Source organism: Triticum dicoccoides, chromosome 5B, assembly GCF_002162155.2.
Source record: "Triticum dicoccoides isolate Atlit2015 ecotype Zavitan chromosome 5B, WEW_v2.0, whole genome shotgun sequence".
Classification (NCBI taxonomy): Eukaryota; Viridiplantae; Streptophyta; class Magnoliopsida; order Poales; family Poaceae; genus Triticum; species Triticum dicoccoides.
Genome location: NC_041389.1, coordinates 296646946 through 296669532, shown reverse-complemented (window position 1 = coordinate 296669532; position 22587 = coordinate 296646946). Strand labels below are relative to the sequence as shown.

General features: G+C 40.8%; 1 protein-coding gene across 1 annotated transcript; it reads right to left on the bottom strand.

Moving 5' to 3' along the window:
* Positions 1–10009: 10009 nt before the first annotated feature.
* LOC119308536 (E3 SUMO-protein ligase SIZ2-like) lies at positions 10010–19076 on the bottom strand. The gene is made up of 16 exons (XM_037584664.1): positions 18788–19076; positions 17674–17754; positions 17351–17399; positions 17174–17252; positions 16908–17067; positions 16465–16598; positions 16215–16283; positions 16004–16091; positions 15673–15748; positions 14953–15026; positions 14700–14807; positions 12655–12816; positions 12181–12285; positions 12021–12101; positions 10974–11928; positions 10010–10613 (listed from the first exon to the last, which is right to left on the bottom strand). Exons 1-16 carry the CDS (start codon positions 18830–18832, stop codon positions 10495–10497), a joined length of 2385 nt encoding a protein of 794 aa, XP_037440561.1. The 5' UTR covers positions 18833–19076; the 3' UTR covers positions 10010–10494.
* Positions 19077–22587: the final 3511 nt, after the last annotated feature.

Below are 22587 nucleotides of genomic sequence, written 5' to 3'. Positions count from 1 at the left end.
CGACGGGGCGGGGGGGCGGTGGTGCGACCGGGCGGCGGCGAGTGGTGGGGGCGGTGGCGCGCGTGTGTGGGAGGGAAACAGAGAGAGAGGAAGGGTGGGGCGCGCCGGCCGTTAGCTAGATACGTTTAATCTTTGTCGTCCGCCACCTTTTCCGTCCGCTAATGTGCGCTTTGCCGTCAACTAGCGGACGGCAAAGAGGGGGGCCGTTAAGTAATTTTTTTAACCAGCTCCTCAGTGGGGGGCCCCCTCCCTCTTTGCCATCCGCTAGCGGACGGCAAAGAATCGCAGACGACAAAGAATAGGCTGATGGCAAAGGCTTTCTTTGCCATCAGCCAGTTCTTTGCCGTCTGCTTTCAGGTAGCTGATGGCAAAGAGCTTCTTTGCCGTCCGCTAGCTGACGGCAAAGAGCTGACAGATGGCAAAGTAGCTGATTCCAGTAGTGATATTTTGGTGTAAACTCTCCTACAATTCCCATGTCGAACTAAATCCACTCTTGTCACCACCAAATGGGCCTTTGAGTTTTTCCAGTAATTAAGTTGTTATCGGGTAAGAAACTCAATACCACATAGGCTACTGTGCACTTCCAAGGTGATGTGTTTCCCTCTAGCCATTCTAATTTTGTATGTATCTTGTAGTTCTGAGAACTTCTCTCCGGTATTTTAGGGCCAGTTACTTTTTCTAGAGTAATGACAATATTTTCTTCTCTCACACCCACACCCCCTTTGTTTTGAAAAGCCATTCTGATATGTTCAAAGATCTATCTAGGATTTTTTTGTATGAGTTCTCGAGACAACCTTGAAGAGTAGATCTTTTGAAAAGATAAGAATTATATGATTCAAAGCTTCTTCCTTCAATCATGAAGGCATGGATTCCCCCTTTCTTGAACCTCTCTTCCTAAGAGTTCATCTCTCTTACTTCAAGCATCTCTCTCTCTCTCTGCATGTGTGCATGCATGTATGTGTGTGTGTGCACGTGCGCGCGCGTGTGTGTTGTGTGTGTGTGTGTGTGTGTGTGTGCATGTGTGTGTGTGTGAGAGAGAGAGAGAGAGGGAGAGAGATCCTTTCTGAGTGCTTTGGTTGAAGATCTTTTGATGATTTCATCCAAATGACTTTGCTTTCCTTGTTACTCCTGGAGGGTGTATGCCTCCTAGATAGTATGAGTCATTTGAGAGCCTTCAACCACCATATTGTGAATAATCAAGAGTTTGTGCAAGGCTCGACGATCGCCTTCTTCAACTACAAAATGAACGATTTTGTGATGAGCCAATTGTGCCACGTAAAATCATTTTTCTTCACCAAAAAAGCGATACGTCACGCGGTCCGTCACTGAAGCACTGTCAAAAAAAATGCTGACAATAACACTTTTCTTACACCTAAGATCATATCTTAGGTGACGGTTCATGTTTTGTCACTAAAGTCCATTTTCGGTGACGACCAGGACTCTCACATTAGATCGTCCGGTTTGTCACATAATATTGTTTTCGACGATGAAATGCCGTCACTAACAACCATTGCGTAAGGTTTGACCGATCAATAGTTATGACAAATGGGCCTAAAATATGTTGATGTGGATTCTTATATGTGGGTCAAGACGACACTGATGTGGCTCCTTACACGTGGGTCCAGACATGGCGACAGATTGCAATTCCGTCACGATTGCCGTCTTAGATTAAAGATGGCGTCCATTTGTTTAATGTTGCAATTGCAATCGAAATTAAATTTAATTTTTAGTAAAATAAAAATGAAATTTAAGTAACTTCTGTTGATGCTGAAACTTAATATTCTTAACTCAATTGTATCACACAATATAATGATCATTGATTGGATAGAGTATCACACGGGACATAACAAGACACGGGCAAAGTATCAGGACCAACAAATGCACCATCAGGATTGTGAGAAGCTGCTTTGGGAACCAACTGCGACTGCCTTACGAAGATACTCAATGTTCCATCCAACTCTTACTGCATATTGATGTCTACTACAAAACTTGTTCTTGTAGACTCGTGTTGGGCCTCCAAGCTCAGAGTTTTGTAGGATAGTATCAAATTTCCCTCAAGTGGATGACCAAAGGTTTCTCAATCCGTGGGAGGCGTAGGCTGAAGATGGTCTCTCTCAAACAACCATGCAATCAAATAACAAAGAGTCTCTTGTGTCCCCAACACACCAAATACAATGGTAAATTATATAGGTGCACTAGTTCGGCGAAGAGATGATGATACAAGTGTAGTAATGATAGTAGATATTGATTTTTGTGATATGAAAAATAAAAAACAGCAAGGTAACGAGTAGCAAAAGTGAGCACAAATGGTATTCAATGCTTAAAAATGAGGCCTAGGGTTCGTAATTTCTCTAGTGCAATCTCTCAACAATGCTAATCTAATTGGATCATATAACCATCCCTCACATGCGATGAAGAATCACTCTAAATTTCTTATCTAGCGGAGAACATAAGAAGAAATTGTTTGTAGGGTACAAAACCACCTCAAAGCTATTCTTTTCGATCAATCTATCCTAGAGTTTGTACTAAAATAACACCAAGCTATTCTTTCTGATCGATCTAACCAAGAGTTCGTACTAAAATAACATCATATGATACACATCAACCAACTCTAATGTCACCTAGATACTCCAATGTCACCGCGAGTATCCGTGAGTTGATTATATGATATGCATCAAACAATTTCAGATTCATAATAATCAATCCAACATAAAGCCCTCAAAGAGTGCCCCAAGATTTCTACCAGAGAAACACGGACGAAAACTTGCATCAACCCCTATGCATAGATTACCCCAATGTCACCTCGGGAATCCACGAGTTGTGTGCCAAAACACATATCAAGTGAATCAGTATGATACCCCATTGTCACCATGGGTATTCATAGCAAGATATACATCAAGTGTTCTCAAATCCATAAAAGTATTCAATTCGATAAGAACGAAATCTCAAAGGGAAAACTCAATTCACAACAAGATAGAGAGGGGAAAACACCATATGATCCAACTATATTAACAAAGCCTGTGATACATCAAGATCATGACATATCAAGAACACGAGAGAGAGAGAGAGAGAGAGATTAAACACATAGCTACTGGTACAATCCCTCGGCCCCGAGGGTGGACTACTCCCTCCTCATCATGGTGGCCATAGGGATGATGAAGATGGCCTCCGGTGATGATTTCCCCCTCCGGCAGGGTGCTAGAAAGGGCTCCCGTTGGTTTTTCGTGGCTACAGAGGCTTGCGGCGGCAGAACTTCTGATCTAGGGTTATCTTCGGGATTTTTGGAATATTTGAGAATTTATAGGGCGAAGAGGCGGTGTGGGAGGCCACCGAGGTGGGCACAACCCACTAGGGCACGCCTGGATCCCCGGGTGCGTCCAGGTGGGTTGTGCCCCCCTCAGGGCACCCCCTCTAGTACTTCTTTGGCCCACTGGATGTCTTCTGGTCCAAAAAAATCTCTAAAAAGTTTCTCTGCGTTTGGTCTCCGTTTGGTATTGATTTTCTACGAAGTAAAAAACAAGCAAAAAACAGGAACTGGCACTGGGCACTATGTCAATAGGTTAGTCCCAAAAAATGATATAAAGTTGCTATAAAATGATTGTAAAACATCCAAGAACGATAATATAACAGCATGGAACAATCAAAAATTATAGATACGTTGGAGACGTATCACATATTTTCAAGAGCAACAATTTTCTCTTCTTATTCTTCTTTTTTCTGTAGGAAACTGTCAATATATTCATCTCCAATCATGGTAGTACGCCGAACACCAGAAATGATAAAAATTACATCCAGATTCATAGACCACCTAGCGACGACTACAAGAACTTAAGCGAGCCAAAGGTGTGCCATCGTCATCGCCACTCCCTTGCCTGAGTCGGGCACAACTTGTTGCGGTAGACAGTCAGAAAGTAGTCGTGCTAAGGCCCCATAGGACCAACGCACTAGAACAACAACCACCGCCAATGAAAAGAAGATTAGATCGGAAGGATCCAACTTGAAGACACATGAACAAAGATGAACAAAGACCGGATCCGAGGGGAGCACCAAAGACAACCGCCGACCGAATCCCGTGAGATTGGCCGGAAACACTTCAGGGCTTCAATTTCTTCTAGTTGCTTCCTTTTGATCTCTTCGATTTTATATTGTTGGGAAACTATTTTTGAACTCATGTCTTGTTGATACTTAAGTTGTTGCTTTCACCTCTAACTCTTGAGTTGCAAGCATTTGTTCAATCTCTCTCATGCATTCACGAGAGGTTGATTTCTGCATAGAGCTAGATGAGAGTAACCTACAATAGTTTGCCTGCCATTGCTGTTAAATTGCTTTACGGTATTGTGATCGTCCATTATACTAGAAAGTATTATGTGTATCGGATCCTAGATGTTTCTCGTAACATTATTCATGTTTCCCTACCACTAATGCTAATTAAGTTGGATACATACATGCTGAAGTTCAACATTAGCTGTCTCTTGTTCCTCTAAGTTGGAACATGTTTACAGAAATAGGAGCAACACTAACGGCAAGAAGAGGCAACTAATTGCGCTTGCTTGCTTGGTCTCAACACTAAAATTATTATTTAAGTCCATCGAAACACATCGAAACCGTTGTGATGGCTCTAACGGTAAAAACGGATCACAATGCCGATGTTCCATTGGAAGGTTATATAGCTTTTAATTTATATTTTAAACATAAGTATGTCAAAGGGAGTAGTTGCACCCATATTGATGAATAGAATTATTGGTTTATGAATGCATCTGACAGTTATTAGTGTTCTCTCTTGAGCACACACGTACATCCTTTTCCTAACACTGTTACTAGTACTATTATTTGCAAGGAATGAATTAAGGTTATCGAAAGGTCACACAAAAATCAAGTGCAATGCAAAACGTGAGAGATGGTACCATGGAACTCAATCTTATCAGGACTGATAAAATATACTCGCTATGTCCCATAGTATAATATCATTTTGCAAGTTGTACCAATCAGCATAACACAAGTATGTGGACCTCTGGCACCGCACCGAAATCATTGCTTTATCTGAAAAACAGGACATGATTATATGGAAGTGGACTGTTGATCATTGCTACACTGCAAAATCTGTGTATCTATGTCAGTTCAATGGAAGAATTCAGTCGCCCCTATCGGACCTGATTTGAAGATCAAAATACCGCCTAAGGTAAAAAAAATGCCTGGCTTGTTCAAAACAAATGCCTTGACGGCTGACAACCTTGCTAAGCGCAAATGGTCTCACAACCCAGTCTGCCCCATATGAAATATTGGAGTTGAATCAGATGTGCATCTGTTTGGCACTTGCCCTTACGCTGGTGGCATATGGGGTTTCTTTCTAACAAATTATAAATACTCTTTCGACTTGAGGCCTGGATTCAACATGGCTAGCTTGATAGAGTGGTGGTTGCAAACCTTGGAGATACTTCATGTGCAACATCTGACATGAGTTCTCTTGGCTTTGCATGACCATATGGTAGATGACCTGAAAAAAGAGGAATACTAGGATCTTCAACCTGAAGGCCTGCGACTTTCTGAGCACCTGCACTTCAATCTCGGAAGAGCTCCAACCCTGGCTTCATGCAGGAATCAAAGGGTGAAATGGTCGGGGTAGTCGTCTTTTGACCCTCAGTGAACCTTGTAGCTTGTAACTAACTAAGTATGGAGATATCGACGATCGAATCTCAGGCAAGCAACATATCGCCGGACAAAGGGAATTCATACGGGATTAACCGAATCCTTGACATCGTGGTTCAACCGATAAAAGATCTTCGTGCAATATGTAGGAATCAATATGGGCATCCAGGTCCCACTATTGGTTATTGACCGGAGAGGTGTCTCGGTCACGACACATGATTCCCGAACCCACAGGGTCGCACGCTTAACGTTCATTGACACTAGAATAGTAATGGGATAATTGATGACTAGTAACCGAATGTTGTTCGGAGTCCTGAATGAGATCCCGGACGTCACGAGGAGTCTCGGAATGGTCGAGGGGTAAAGATTTATAAATGGGAAGTCATATTTTGGGTTCCGGAAAAAGGTGCAGTTTTTTCGTTATTGTACCGTGAAGCTTCTAGAAGGTTCCAGAGGATTCCGGAGGGGTCCGAAAGTCCACAAGTGGGTCCACCATGAGGCAAGGGCTGGCATGAGCTGAGGGGAGGCACCCTGGCCTTATTGGGCTAGGCGCACCAAGTCCTCAAAAGCCCATGTGGCTAGGGAAGGAAAAAAATGGAGTCCTAGTAGGAATAGGATTGGACTTGGAGCCCAAGTCCTCTCCCCCTTGGTTGCACCCTAGGGCTTGGAGGGGTTGTTCCCCACGCCCCTCCACCTATATATAGAGGGGAGGGGGCACCCCAAGAGGACACACCAAGCCCTTGGCGCCCCTCTCTCTCCCGTTACTCCGTAGTTCCTCCGTCCCTGTTCTAGTAGCGCTTGGCGAAGCCCTGCTGAACTAGCTCCACCACCACCATCACCACCACGCCGTCGTGCTGGTTTTGATCTCATCTACTTCTCCGCCTTCTCTTGCTGGATCAAGGAGGAGGAGACGTTATCGGGCCGCATGTGTGCTAAACTCGGAGGTGACGTCCGTTCGGCACTAGATCGGTTGGATCGTGATCGGATCGCGAGGAGTACAACTACATCAACCGTGTTATATACACTTCTACTTTTGGTCTACGAGGGTAGGTAGACACTCTCCCCTCTCATTGCTATGCTTCTCCTAGATCTTGGGTTTTCGTAGGATTTTTTTTGATTTTCATGCTTCGTTCCCCATTAGAAACTTGCATCTTTCAATAACTTGCAAAATCCGGTCTTCATAACATACATCACAAATAGTTTCTCTAGGCCTCTGAGGATAGGTCATTGGCTCAGATTCAATCTGTATTTTACAAGAGAGCATATGTTAGTTTGTGTACTTCGTAGTACAAATTATATTTTAGAAGAGAGCATAGAGCAGTGCAAATGCAACATATTCAGAGAATGTATTGGGCGGTGCCAGGTAGGAACGCCCCTTCGATTTCCTTTTTGGATCTAGATAACACATACATGCAATTTTTGATAAACTTATTATAATGATGCACCACGTGAGAAAGAAACTAAAATGCCATGAGTCGACAGAAGCATCTAGCTGCCTGGAAACATAAGATACAACAATAGAAATTACCTCATGTGTTGGCCGGCGTGCCTCTGATGCCTCACTTCAACCTCATCTGATGTGCGCTTCATCACCCGGTGCACGTCACCAATGACTCGCCACATCCTTGCCAACTTGTACATACAACACAGCAACAACAAACACTGATCAAACACCTGGAGCATCAGGGTTTTTAGGGGGACAGGTCGAGCACACTATAATAAATACATGTACATTCAGATGAGTCGTCGCGGAGGTCAAGGACCCTTCAGGACACGTCGTCGACGAAGGGGGCAGAGATGTTGAGCTTGGTCCAGAGGTCCCTAGCCGCAGCCCTGGTCCTCTCGATGGTGAACGGCTCCACACCATTGGCATCATGGGTCCTCAGCTGCGCGCACTTCTTCTCATACGACATCTGGACGTGCTCCCTTGCCTGCAAATGCATTACAGTTCATATCTTTGGCTTGAATTATGTGCCCGAATTACCCAAGAGACAACCATAAAGTGAGACGAGAAAGCTCTAATATAAACTGAGACGTCAAAGCTCTAATATCAAGTCAATGATTATTAACAAAAATAAATATGGTGTCTTTAGGTCTATTTGACAACAAATAATAAGAAATATTAAGTAGAAGTACTCGGTAATAACTCATAAGCGGTTAAGAACTAATCCTTGAACTACCACTGCCATATGGAAAGAATCATGTGTATTTCCAATAAGAATTCACTTTTATTTCAGACCGAGAGCTAAAAGGAGGAGGGTATGTAAATATATCAGATAAGGACCTAAAGGCTCATATTGTGACATCAAATAATTTACATGCAAATATAAGACACTTTTAAATTGCAAAAAATATTGACTTCTGCATGAAAATATCATTTGCTAAATGAATTCCTCATTAAAGCACATGAAGTATAATTATTGGCAGCTTAAAAATTATTGGCATGAAAACATGTGACAAATCTTAGAGCTTTTATGTTGGGCAACTAATGCAACACAACTGCAGCAGAAGAAAACTACAGTCCAAAGGGGAGCTTTATGCAAAAATATTGATCCATAAATTACATTATAAACCATGCAAAATACTAAAGTCGATCTATATTAGCAAACAGGTACAAAACCTGACCCACTTCAGAATTTTCAATGTATATAATTTGAACTTTATAGAGAAAGGTTTGCTGCGTAACTGTTATGTGCATTGATCCATAAGAATTCTTGCACTGGATGCATTATTCCTGGACTACCAACATCACAATTATGTTTTCATAGAGAAACACATAAAATGTAGAAACAATGATGTAAGTAGTTTGACTTTCGAACTTCGAAAGAATAACATCGACTTGTACGGTCTATAATCAAACATCTAGGCATCAAATGTCAGGAATGAATATGCATCATTATTTTTGAACCTATTTTCAGAAATGCAATCACAAAGATAAAAGAAAAATCCAACCTAGACCAAATTGATCACCTACAGCAGGTACACCACTAAGAACCACTTTTAAGATCTTGCCGCTATAGTCGCCTTGCTCCAATCAATACGATAATTCAAGCGCTCAGTACAGTACAATAATTAGGACGATTTAGTCAAAGAACAACCTAGTGAAATGAGCCCTCATATATTGTACTCCCTCTGTCTCATATTAACACTATACTAGTGTCAAAAAACGTCTTACATTATGAAATGAAGTGTCAAAAAACATCTTACATTACATTATGGGACGGAGGGAGTATACAATATCAATTAGTAGTGTGGGTTTACCGGAAATTAGTGGCGTGGGATTTGCAGAAAGTACATAGCACATATATAGTAATTGTCCATGTATGACAATTTTGGTCTGCTTCATAGTGGAAGGATAAACTGTAAGACAAACAAAGGACAATAACAAATCAACAATTGCCCGGTATAGCTGCGACAGTTATACCTTATAATGGGAAAACCATAGCAAGTATGTATCCACTATATCCTATATGATATCCAGCTACAGTGATGGTAATTCTTTCATATCCTTGTTGAGACAGATCCAAACATGATTTAAGGTTGGGGCGCGCCCATGACGCGCCGTCTGAGAGGTAGCTCTGCGGTGCCAGGTTGGGATGCGTCATTTTCCATTACCTTTACAATTTGGGTGGCACGGGTGCATGCAAGTGATGAGGGCTATGCAGCAAACCACCATGCTATGCTCTCTCCCTGACGCAGCAGGTGGAGATCATATCCACAACAGCCTCCTACTCATCATAACCACTAGTGGTTGGGGCCCCATCCTGTGGCACCGCTTGATACAAAACTGCGCGCATATTTTCATTTAAAAAAATACATAGAGTCCTCGCCTTCGGCTAAAAAAACATCTCAGAAAAAAATCCTCACGTTCATCTAAAAAAGAAGTAAAAAGAAGAAGAAAAATACCGCCGCTGCCTACCAGCGAGTGTCACTTTACATAACCCTCCATTTAAAAAATACCTGAGGTCCTCACCTTCATCTAAAAATAATACACTTAAAAAATAATCCACACCCTCATCTAAAAAAAATTCAAAAGATTTCTCACCACAGCCAACCAGCTTACGCCACATGACATAACTGGTTGGACGCCCTTCACGCATAGCTTAATGGGTTTAATAGTGTTTGCCTTTTCTCTTCCGTTTTGGTCACTTGACAATGGCCTCTATACCATGTAACCTGTCCTTTTTCCCTCTTTAACGAATGAAAGGCAGTGCCTACTGCATTTCGTCAAAAGCACAACACAATGGTCCAAAAGAGCCTGCAACGAAAATCTAGGTTCAGGACACCTTGATGACAAAAACAACTCCGTCCGTCCCATAATATACAAGGCAATCGTCTAAGGCTATAGAAATCGGGTCTGGGCTGAGGCTCCAACGATGATGAAATGCACCTTATAAGTTATAAGAGTTAAAATACGGGACATCATCCCTCTCTTCTTTCAGCTATCAGGACTAACACTTGAATGAATGGAAAAGCAATCAACCATATGTACATCAACTGCCATTTCTAGTTCCTGCTATGCTATTGCTATAAAAAACAAAATTGCCTACACAATGGATCTCTTTACACTCTTGGCTAGATTATAGGGCCTACGAGATCAGCTCCAGTTTTGTTTTTAAATGCCTCTTCCTTGCAGCTCCCAGGACAATTTGAATTATAGATGCCACTGGCCACTGCGTTCCTCCTCTCAAAGATAGGCAAGACGGACGAACGGATCACAAACTAATCAGATAGCGCCCTTTCTCAAGACAGGCCAGACGGACCAAAGGATCACAAACTAAACTTCAGTGATCATTCCACGGAGGAGACAGTGTACGCCTCACGCCAGACAATGGACAACATAGGCTGCTATTCAGAGTCTGAATCGATTGCTAGTACCAATCTTGGACGAACTGCCCGTTGCTGCCGAGCCAGTGACAAAGGACCACCAGGTCTCTCCCCAGGCAAGTCATCATCCACAACTGAAGCTGCACACGAGGAATCAAACATTAAGTCTACCTGTGAAAATGTAGAAGTGTAATTATACAAGGGAAATCACTGTGTTCACACCAAATGGAACTATCAGTACTCCCTCCGTCCCAAAATATAAGAATGTTTTTAACACTACACTAGTGTCAAAAACCTTCTTATATTTTGGGACGGAGGGAGTAACTTACACTAACATGTTAACATTTTGCTAAATAGTTTGATCTAACAACAATAGTAGGAGCAGCAACCATACTTCAATTCTAGTCCCCTGAAGGAGTATCTAGAGTAAGTTGTGATGGATGGAGAAATCACAAATAATAGAACTGTAGAAACCAGAAGGGTTAGTTTCTGTGCCTTACCATCTAAAGCTGTTATTTCATCCTCAGGGTTCCTCCTTTTTTGAGACGCATTCTTCTTGGCAGTAATTAGATTTTCATCAACGCAATTCCTTGCAACCGATGCTTGGCTTTCATCAATGCAATTATTATGTCCATGTTCCAGTAGGTTTGCTGCTGCTGCTACTGGCTCATGCAGAGGTTGATGGTTGGCAGTGTTGTTTTGCACTTCACCTAGATTATTTGTCAACTGTAAGGCAGGATCATCCTGCGGATTTGAAGGATGCTGCCAAAATGAGAGTTGTCCCAGATCATCAAAATCTTCGCTGAACATAAGAAATGAAGCCTCATCTAGACCACCTCCAGGTTGTTCCTCACACGTTCCTTTAGTTTCAGGTGGATTGGGTGGAAATGGATCTCCAGTGTCATCTGCTGAGCTGGAATTCAAAGCATTAGGAGACAACACCGTGACGTTATCATCATCAGAGTCGCTCAGAACTATTATATCTTGCTCTCTTGATACTGCAGGGACATGTTCATCTATAGGAGAAGAATCAAGATCGTGTACATTGCTCATAGGGTAATCATATTGTTCTGGTTCCAAATCTTCAGTGTCCTCATGATCATTATTGCTTGTAGGAGTAATAAAGTTTCCATTTTTAAAGTGCTCTGGGTGGTCACTATCAGAAGATTGTGTCGAGTTAACATCCCCTCTCTTCGTAATTTCCCACTTGCCGTTGTTGTTTTTTCTAATTCCCAACTTGATACGGGAGCCCAGCTGGTCAGACAGAGACTCCTCTTTAATCTCATGCTTTACAATACTTGTGTTGATCTTGGACCCTATGTTGGTGGCTACAGAGAGAGTACCATCTGGTAAATGCCACCGCGTAAGATCCTTCAGTTCAGCTCCACCCTTAACTCTCCAGGAACCATCAGGCTTGACATCAAGTTCAGATACATCATCTTCACAGCTTTGGATCTGGACCACAAAAATGCAACAGTGTCGGCAAAATAATGCATAATGGACTAATGTAGACTTGAACATGTACATCATTTTCACTATGAACTCACCAGCGAAGTGATCCGGTTGAAATATGGGTCAATGATTATGTTGTCCAGAGAATAATTCTTCAGGCAAATTGGGCATTGCCACTGCAGACAGGAACATGTAGTTTTATTAGGCAAAGAAGGGAAAGAGAATTATTGGTCAATTTACGAAAAACAGCCAAACCTTCCGTGAACGTTGATTAAGTTCCACAAAAGCTTCTAAATCAAAGCAACCCATGTGGACACAGGGTTTAAACCTGCCAGCTATCTTAATCCTTGAACCAGTCATCTGTCGAGATAAATTAGCTTTCAGGAAGGCACATATTACAGAACCTAGCATACAAAGACATAATGGCTAACTTTGTGTCAAGGAGTGCAAAATATACTATGGATCATACAATACCATATTGCCATTATGGGATTGTTGAATAGCATCTGGGTTGACAATTATGATATAAAGTACGTATGATAATTTTCGAAGAATAAATTTAAGCGTTGGGTGTCATGGCTCACACATAAAATAATGTCAGGCCATCAGGTGGCAAATGCAATATTCGGTATTCAATGGACATGAGGTCAGATGCAACAGATATATCAGATCAAGTATCAGCAAATATCTACGCATCTAAACATTCTCATTAATGGGCAGAGTAATTACCGGACATCGGAGATTCACAGAGACCCTGTCAGCCACAACCTCAATATCACTATCACTGTCAGCATTATCTGCCTCAGCTCCACCACCAACACAACGCCGCACACGAGCAAGGGCATGATCAAACTTCTCGCCATCATGTTCCTTCGGCACCAAATTTAGGACCTGCCCATTATCAAATTATAAGAAAGGAACAGAACCGTAAATCACAGTCCTGGAGTTTGGAAAGAAAAAATATTTTTAACACCATAGCTAGAGATAAATCAGAAATCCTGGCCAGGAACCAACTGGAATAAGGAACATTCCATCACAGACAATCTTATTTTAGTACTTTCGCGCCGTCTTTCATCACATAAAATAGCTATCCTCCCGAATACAGTGGAGTTCCACTTGTAGGGACGATCTACAGATAGTGTGTGCCACCGAATCCAAACAAGCCTGATTGATTGTACTAACCTGAGGGAAGTAAAGGATACTAAGCAGACTAAGTGGGAGCAGAGGTGGGAACCACCAGCTGATGATTTACTCAGAATAAATGTTGATGGGAATGCTTTACAGGATGATTCAAATGGGGTTTTTGGTTTCATCATCGGAGATAAAAGTGGTCAGGCTGTTGCCACTGGTGCAGGTAACATACCCTATTTACTGAACCCGTTGCATTCTGAAGCCGTGGCATGTCTGAAGAGTTTGCAAGCTGCACAACAGTTGGGTATGGCGTCGGTGATTGTCAAGACGGATTCCACAACGCTCGTGCAGGCGATTAAAGGAACGGCCCAGGATCGCTCTGCCATAGGTGTCATCTTCCGAGAGATTAAAGTTCTTGCTCGTTTAAACTTTTCTTTTTTTGAGATTGTTCTTTGCCCAAGGGGCTGTAATAAGGTAGCAGATTCTCTAGCTGCTCACGGTGCACGAATGGGCCATGCATCCTCAGCCTTGTGGCCAGATGGAGCGCCAGACCTTGTTCATGCATTGATTGCCAGCGACTTGGCTGGCCGTTCTGGTTAATGGAATTTCAAAAAAAAAACATTACGAGCATCATAAGTTGGCGCATGGTCACTGTGGTGATCAATTTCAAACACACCCACCCAGCCAGACAGAAACAACACGTTTTTCTCCCATGGACACTGGTTTGTACTTTCCATTTTCTTTCTACCTTATCTCCAACAACCAGGCCACCAGCCCACCACTCACGCCATACCTTTGCAAGTACCACACACAAAGGCTCTGGATCATTGTCCCCACCGTCATGCCCCTAACCTGCTGGGCCGCTTCCCAATCGCCTCTCGCGCTGGGCATCCGCAATATGGATCCATAGATAAACAATTTTCTCGCCGATATGAAAGCACCCACCCACTGCCGCCTCAATGAGGGTCACTCACACCACGATTTAGGAGCTGTGTGCTCCACCCCCTGCCGTTCTTGGATCTACTGTGTTTTTCAAGTTAGAGGTTGGTTTCATCAAGTTGGATGCGACTAGTTGAGTCAGAAATTGGTATTCCTCGAGTAGGAAGTTACTGCTTTTGTAAGTGAAGTTGGTTTTCACTGGGCTGGGAGTTGGGTGTTCATGGAGTTGAAAGCTCCAGTGTTTGAAGTTATAAGTTGATATTCATTTGAGAAGAAAAATGTATGTTGATAGTTGAAAATTGTAGATCACCTAGCCAAAAAATTGATGTTTCTTAGCTTCTCCGGTGGCACCGCCCCACGCCAGTGATGGCCAGTGCCGGAGTGGAGGCAGAAGTAGAGACGGAGAGATACAATAGTGTGGCAGGAAAGATACAGGTGTTTGGTGCACGGGGGCGAGATCCGTGTTCCAACAGGGGGAGAGAGTCCTATTGGAGTCAATCACACTACACTGCATGCATGCACGATCACCAAATAGATGTCCTATAAACGTTGAAAGACAAGGAGAGGGAGAAATAGAACATATTCAGCATTTATGGAAAAGGTGAAGAAAAACATGCTTCATGAAATGAACAATCTAATAGTAGGCGGTCTTGACAATGGAAATGTGGAAACGCCTTCTGTGACACAATATACATAACAGTTACCTCTTGCAGAGACCTCCTCTTGGCAATTCTAACACCCAAAGAGAACATGCGGGAGTCACTTCTAGATAGAACAATTTTATTAGGTCCTTCTTTGCAATATTCCGTTAACTGCAAAGAGAAATGATGAGTAGGATCAACAAACATCCATACAGAAAATGTAACTAATAATCAACTAAAGAATATAATAGGTATTTCGGCAAATCATTCAAAAGCAAGAATAAGAGAGAGCATGCTCCATGGCAACAAGACTTACTACAAGACCATCATCTCTACCATTGGCCCCTAACTGCTGTGTAGGTTGCCGGTTAACAACCCTGACTTGAACACCTGAGGGGGAGAAAAAGAACTGCTAATATGAATCAGATCTATGATGATTGAAATTAATAGAACAGTAGTAAGAGAATACCCGCAGGGGGTGGGGGGAGTAGGAGGCTGGGACTAAAGCAGAGATACAACTATACAAGAGAATCCAACCAGGCTCCATCATAAAGGAGAGGAGAAAGAGGCATTTTTGAAGCAGGACTGGGAAGCTAAAAGGATTAACATGCATACAGACGTGCACACACATATCGCTCGTAATCGGACAAGGGAATGCAACACAAGATGACAAATGGTATTCGGCGCAGCAACCGAGCACAAGCTACATCTAGCTTTGGTCACACCACATAAACCTAGGAAAGTAAATCACCATGCAAACATGAACTCATTTTAACAGCCAAATATTAGTCTGGAAGGCAAATATGAAGCCCGTCCTTCAATCAGGTGCATGGCGGGGAACAGTGTCAGTGTGTGCACCAAGTATAACAATAAGGCAAATGTTAAAGATGCATCTTCCATGGATACTTGTAGATTACATGACTCGTAAGAAACCAAACCTGTGCAATGAACTTGAGTATGTGTCCTTTAAGCTAAATAAACAATTTTCTATAGATCTATATCAAAGGATGTTATCTAGTAGGCCAATGCATATTACCATTAATTTGCATATCAGAGTGTAAAGGCCATTGCATCCTGAAAGGAACTTGGTCATCAAGAAGGATACACCAAACCTGCAAGAAGATAAGTGGTGCAAAGAAACTTAATGTCAACAATGCATACATACAGTGGTCTGATAGTCTCTAGTATGGCATAAGATGACTGGAAATAGCATACAGTGACCATAACTATACTCGCAAGTCACAGCCAAATCATTGAATTACAATCTGGCATTTCTTAATAATGCATGACCAAAGAAACACTTATTGAAGGATGACACTGGACAAAACTAATACTTCAAGGAAATGAAGAAGGAAACCAAAAAGAACCTGAATGTCATATTCGGCTTTCTGTAGCATTTCCCTATTAGCTCTTGATAATGGAAAGGTTTTCTCAAGATACTGTATAGTATATGACCTGGACCATAGAAAAGAATCACACACAAAAACTATGCAAATTTCAGAATGTCATGGTTCAGTTTAATTCATCAATTTTTGCACCGATCAAGTGAGTGTTAATAATATTCAATGCATAACTCACCCATCAGTCGCTATTTTGGAAGGAGCTATTGATGTTGGAAGTAATGGATGATTGATAGTGACCCAGAAACTGCAAGTTATAGAAGGAAACTATGTTAAAACAGCCGGTCATTTAATATTAATACTGGAGAATAAGGAAATGATTAGATAATGTTCTTGATTAGATAATGTTCTCAGCCTTAAATGTTGAAAAGCAAGCAGGCAGAACAAAAGATGAGTTTGATATTACATGAAAGTTTTGAAGAACTTACGGATCGGCCTTATTTATTCGACAGATGTCACAGTAGAAGCTGGAAGGTAATTCCTGAGGAACACTCTCTGCAGACTTCTCGGATATGATAACACAACCAACATGTTGCCAGACATTGCATTGTGGATTATCACACTGCAAGGGCCAAGCAAGTTAGGTGGAAACAAACAGAACCATCAAGAACAGAACTGCCAGTTTCATAAACACATGATATTCATAATAAAATAAGTTCTGTGTTCCAAAACAATTAAAAGTTTGGGGGTTTTAGAATATAAGAACAATTCACTGCTTTGAACTTTCAGAATGTACATAAATAAACTGATTTAATGATTCAACATAAAATCTGCATAATCAAGGAACAAATTGTGGTCTTACTGCATTGGTTGGAGAAAATGAAAAAACAATCAAACTGTCAAGTAGTCATATTTGTGATGAAAACTGTACCTTTATCATGGATCCATTGGCCATGGAGCTACCACAAGGACAACGGACCTTGACATCCTTTTGAGCAGAACCATTTAACTTTTTTTTAGGCTTTACACTTTGTCCTGAATCAATCTGATTTGGTGAGGCTGCAGCAGAATTTGCAGGACTGTGCAGTTTCCTAGATAGTAAGCGAAAACAGATAGTATGAGTGTATGACAAAACACAGGAGTCAATCCAAATAATACAAACACAAGGTCAATATGTGAACAAATGTATAAACTCACCTAAAGGTTTCATCAACTATTTTCAACACGGTTTCTTTTTCAACCGCCGGTTTCTTTGTTAAGGCATTCAGTTGTGATACTGCAAGAACAATATGAAAGTTATTCCTCTTGTACCTTTAGACAAACACCAGTATAAAAGGGCCATTTTTGGAAGAAGAAAGACAAAAAACAATGCACCTTGATCTTGTTGATCACATAGTATTGCTAAGATTTTATCCACCAATTCCTGGAATTGTAAAGCAAAATCAGAAAAACGAAAAATGGCTTAGAAGTAAATACTCAATATAAGTACTAAAAGGCACAGAGAAGTTAATTAGTTCCGAAAGATGTTACAGTATTGGTAAGGATGACTTGACAATCCAATCGATTATTTGTTCCCAAAGTAAAGGGAAGATTGAAACATTTGAGCAAGTGATGTAAACTTGTAAAGTAAAGCAATAAGTAGAATTTATATTTGTAGAATGTATTCATGTAGATATACGAAATTGCATTGAACAAACCTGCTTCTTTCCTTGCCTTGAAAGTCCAAGCAGATGCAGGACATCTTTTAGCTCTTTTATTCGGAAGTGCTTCAACTTGTCCTGCAACAAAGCAATTAGCTATCAGCGACATAAAACAGATGAATAAGCCACATATGTCTATTCCTTTAGGACAAGACTAACACATACATGAAAAGGGGTGCTAAATAAGATAATCACTTGTATAGACCACTCCAATTGATTATACATAGTGATGTAAACAAGAAACAAGTTTTATCAGATGATGCGAGGAGCTGAGGGCAGAAATATCGATGCCGCTGCTATCCTGTATACTATACATGAGTAAGGGCATGGTATAGTGTAATATAACGTCAGTTCTGGACTGTTGTCGAATGCTTGAGTAAGAGCACCCAGTAGCTATCAACTACAATATACAGATATTAAGTACCACTAAAGTGAAGGTGACGCAGCAATGACATTTAGCAATGGAACTCGAATCTAAAACTTGGTTACTATTGCATCCCTCCAAACAATCTTACTGAAGTGAAGTTGCCGAGCAATGTAAACAGTACCAGCGCAAGAGAACGGCAAACAGATAAAGAAATCAGCTAGTTTTGCGGAAACAAGCAACGCAAGAAGACTAAGAAATACTAACTGTGAGGAGTTTCAGCACCTAGCAAAATGTTAGTAGGGCATGTCAGCTTGGGCGTCAGCAATGTCGAATCCCAAATTGCAATCTCTACAGAAAACAACTTGTAACGATGTAAGATGCGCAGCTGCGGTCTAATTGTAAGCAGTTATATGTATGGACCTAGTAGCCAAACTTGGTAAGTAAAGCTAGTTTAAGTTACAGAAGGGAATTGACAAGCGACGATCAATCAAGAGTTTCCCTGTCCCTAATCTGCTAAGCAGAAACCTATTAAGCGGTAGGAGTACGAAACTAATCAAGATGGCTCGTCAGAGTTCTATGTTATGGGAGGGGGTCGCCGGGGGAGGGCCGTAGAATTAGAACCGACCCGTCACCAGATTGAGGTCGCCGTCGTGCAGAGTAGAAGCGGGCATCCACCGCGGAACACGTCCCGATGGAATGGCAAAAGTATGAGGCATGAAGGAATATGCGCAGAGATGCGGATACCTTGCAACCGGCGAGCGCTGCATCGTCGGCGGACTCCGGCTCCATGGCGGCTCTGGCCGGGGGGCAAATCCAATGCGATGACGCCCTACGCGAGGCGGGCGGAGTGCAGGGAGGAGCGGCGGCGGAGGATTGGAAGAGGCTAGAATAATCGCGGCGGCCGGAGGAGGAGGGCCCTCTCCGCTCCGTTGGCGTGCGGCGGCTCGCGGGCGTGGCGGCCTGGCTGCTCTCTCTTCTCCTCCTCTTTTCTTCGGGTGACGACGACGACCGAGGGAAGAAACCTACGACGGGATCTGGGCGGGACGCGTGTACCCTACGAGGACTGGCACGAATCTTAATACTCTCTCCCCCGCTCAAGCGACAAATCCGACTTTGATTAGGGTCTTTTTTAGGGACTTTGATTAGGTAAGTCTTTGGAGTAACTTCCGTTACATATGGCGTAGTATGACTTATCGTACACATCCGTCACGTATGAAAACAACCAGTAATGTCCTTTTTAGTGAAAAAAACAACCAGTAATGTCAACGTCTTGTTGTGAACTTAGCTTAGCTCTCATGATTAGTTTTTTTTGTATTATGCCTTTTATATTTATAAATATAAATATTTTACAACCATACAATAATTAAAAATATATTTATATATTATTATCTAAATGTTATAGTTTCATGCAACCAAATATATCATATATTTCAATACATTCACGCACCAATGTGTGAGATAACATCTAATCTTATATACTTAAATAGTTAATCTCCACCAACTCCAATTCTCTCAACATGTAAATATACCACATCATCATGTCAGCATGTATTAACTAAATAATTCATATTCACTAACTCCAATTCTCTCAACATGCAAGTATGACATCTCATCATGCCACTATCATGGGGAAAGACCTACATTAACATGCACCATGCATGCTACTCATATTTAATAAATGTTCTACAACTTTAGAATAATCAAATGTAGTAAATTATATGCTAGTTTCAGTTCACACATTGTTAGTCAAAATACCAATGTTTCATACAAACAAATCTCAATGAAATAATTTCAAATAGTTCCCGCAACAACGTGTGGGGTATCATCTTTAATTCAAAAAATATACATGTCATTTGCTCTTATTTGTGTGCTCACATGTCATTAACCCTTCTTTATGTAGTTACTATTTCCTTTTTCTTTTAATCCATTAACACTAATGGCAGTCCCAATGCTTATTTTAAGCTATCTTATATGCATTAAGTATGTATTTAGATATAGCTTGTCCAATGCATTACTTCTATATCTTGTTGGCGTATCTATCATATATTGCGATACATTCACGCACCAATGTGTGAGATAACATCTAATCTTATACACTTAAATAGTTAATCTCCACTAACTCCAATTCTCTCAACATGTAAATATACCACATCATCATGTCAGCATGTATTAACTAAATAATTCATATTCACTAACTCCAATTTTCTCAACATGCAAGTATGACATCTCATCATGCCACTATCATGGGGAAAGACCTACATTAGCATGCACCATGCATGCTACTCATATTTAATAAATGTTCTACAACTTTAGAATAATCAAATGCAGTAAATTATATGCTAGTTTCAGTTCACACATTGTTAGTCAAAATACCAATGTTTCATACAAACAAATCTCAATGAAATAATTTCAAATAGTTCCCGCAACAACGTGTGGGGTATCATCTTTACTTCAAAAAATATACATGTCATTTGCTCTTATTTGTGTGCTCACATGTCATTAACCCTTCTTTATGTAGTTACTATTCCCTTTTTCTTTTAATCCATTAACACTAATGGCAGTCCCAATGCTTATTTTAAGCTATCTTATATGCATTAAGTATGTATTTAGATATAGCTTGTCCAATGCATTACTTCTATATCTTGTTGGCGTATCTAAAAGAGTTCTTATTTAACATGTTTTGTGTGAGGAAAAGTATGACTTGTCTTGATTTTTATGCTAAGAGCTATATCCAGATTAAGATATGATAGCTCTCTCTTCCCTCATTAAATAATGTGTTACAATACATCTAACTTTGCTTATGTGTCATGATCAAAAATTTGCGATCCTATCTTCAGAAATTTTGAAACATATCACATGTTGATATGTTCCAACAATGATTTTTTTGAAGCACAAGTTAACAACTAACTTGTACTCCCCGTGATAATATGCATGTGCTTCACTTATGCTTCCTTGTGAACCACAAGACGAGGGCACATGTAGTGTGACGTGCTACAGTACACACACGGAACCGATGGAAAAATCGAAGTAAGAAATCCAAACAAAAGAATCAAGAAATAAACCACCGAGGCTCTTTTATGTAGGCTTTTCTGCAACTGCGACCTCCTGCGCGCCGGGAAGCTATACAGATGCTATGTCTCGCCAATTGTGAAATGCAGTGTCCACTTGCCAACACGGCGCGCTAAATTGGGTTGGCAAACATGATGAATGTTTTTGTACGGATCGCCCGCTTCCAGCACAGGGCCGGGTCATTTTTTTCTTCTTCTTGTTTTTTATCTTTATTACCTTTTCCTGTTGTTCACGTTTATTATTTTTAATCAAAATACTACATTTTATTACACACATATATTTTCTTTTATCCTGTTTGCTTTTTGTCTTTTCTTCTTTATTTTTTCCAAAAAATTACAAACACATTTTGAAAATACATGCTTTATTTTGAAAATGTGTGAACACTTCTTAAAAATTAAAAAATGCTTCCTAAATGGGTGAACATTTTCGGAAGTTATACAAACATTTTTTAATAATATGCGAACACTTTTTATGAAACTTTTTCATAATGCGTGAACACATTTTTTTTATTGCATACATTTCCTTAAAATGGGTGGATAATCTTTCAGTTTCATTGATATTTTCTAAATACACGATGAACATTAAATATATCATAATAATTTTGATATACATGATAAACTTAAACATGATTATTCTTTTTAATATTTGATGAACATTTTAATACTACATGTTTTGTTTTAAATAGTGACTATTTGTAATAAACCATTAACATATTTTGAAATAATAATTAATATTTTTGAGCACATGCATGCCCTCCGTATCATCAACGCATGTAACACCTCCACTTTACACCACATGCAAATCCTCAACATCATCAAGTGAATGCAAGCCCTCAACTTTTTCACTTTCTAACACATGCATGCCCTTCACATCGTCGACCACATGCAAGCCTTTCACATCATCCATATTTTACTTCTTAATTTTCAACAACAAATAACTGAAGCAAAAGGTCAAAAGGCACTATATTGTGCATCCACCATACATCCATTGCTAGATTTCTACCGTTCATATGAGAATATGGTGGGGTTTCAATTGTTATATACTCTAATTTTATGTTACGCAAACTTTATTGCTACAAATTCCCGTAGTACCACATGGGGTATTGTATGTACATATATACGAGCCGTCCATAGTGACTTTGTCAATCTGAATATGTTTTGAGGCGGCTAAATATCTCAAAGATGCTAATAGAGGTAAGGTGTGCGTTAGTATGTTCATCTGAGTGAAGGTATATGTATATGTGAGCATCATGCGATTGTACTGTGTTAAAAAAACACAAGTTTTCCTGAACATGGAATGCTAATCGCCAATGTGGCCAGTTCGCAAGGAGCTTCCTTCCCGGGCCGTGGAGAAGGCCCACATGAGCGACAGCATCCACATGTCCACGCCCGACCGCAAACAGTAAATTTAACAAACAGGGTTAAAATAAAAGTGATGAGGGTTAATACATTTTTTGCTACGCCGACAGATGCGGA

Bases quoted from the DNA above. Each gene is read 5' to 3' on its own strand.
- LOC119308536 (XM_037584664.1), bottom strand. From the start codon at position 18,832: ATGGAGCCGGAGTCCGCCGACGATGCAGCGCTCGCCGGTTGCAAG. The intron at 15,749-16,003 runs GTTCTTTTTGGT...ATCTTCTTGCAG, and splicing joins AAGCCGAATATGACATTCAG to GTTTGGTGTATCCTTCTTGA. The intron at 11,929-12,020 runs GTGAGTTCATAG...TTTGTGGTCCAG, and splicing joins TCAACCGGATCACTTCGCTG to ATCCAAAGCTGTGAAGATGA.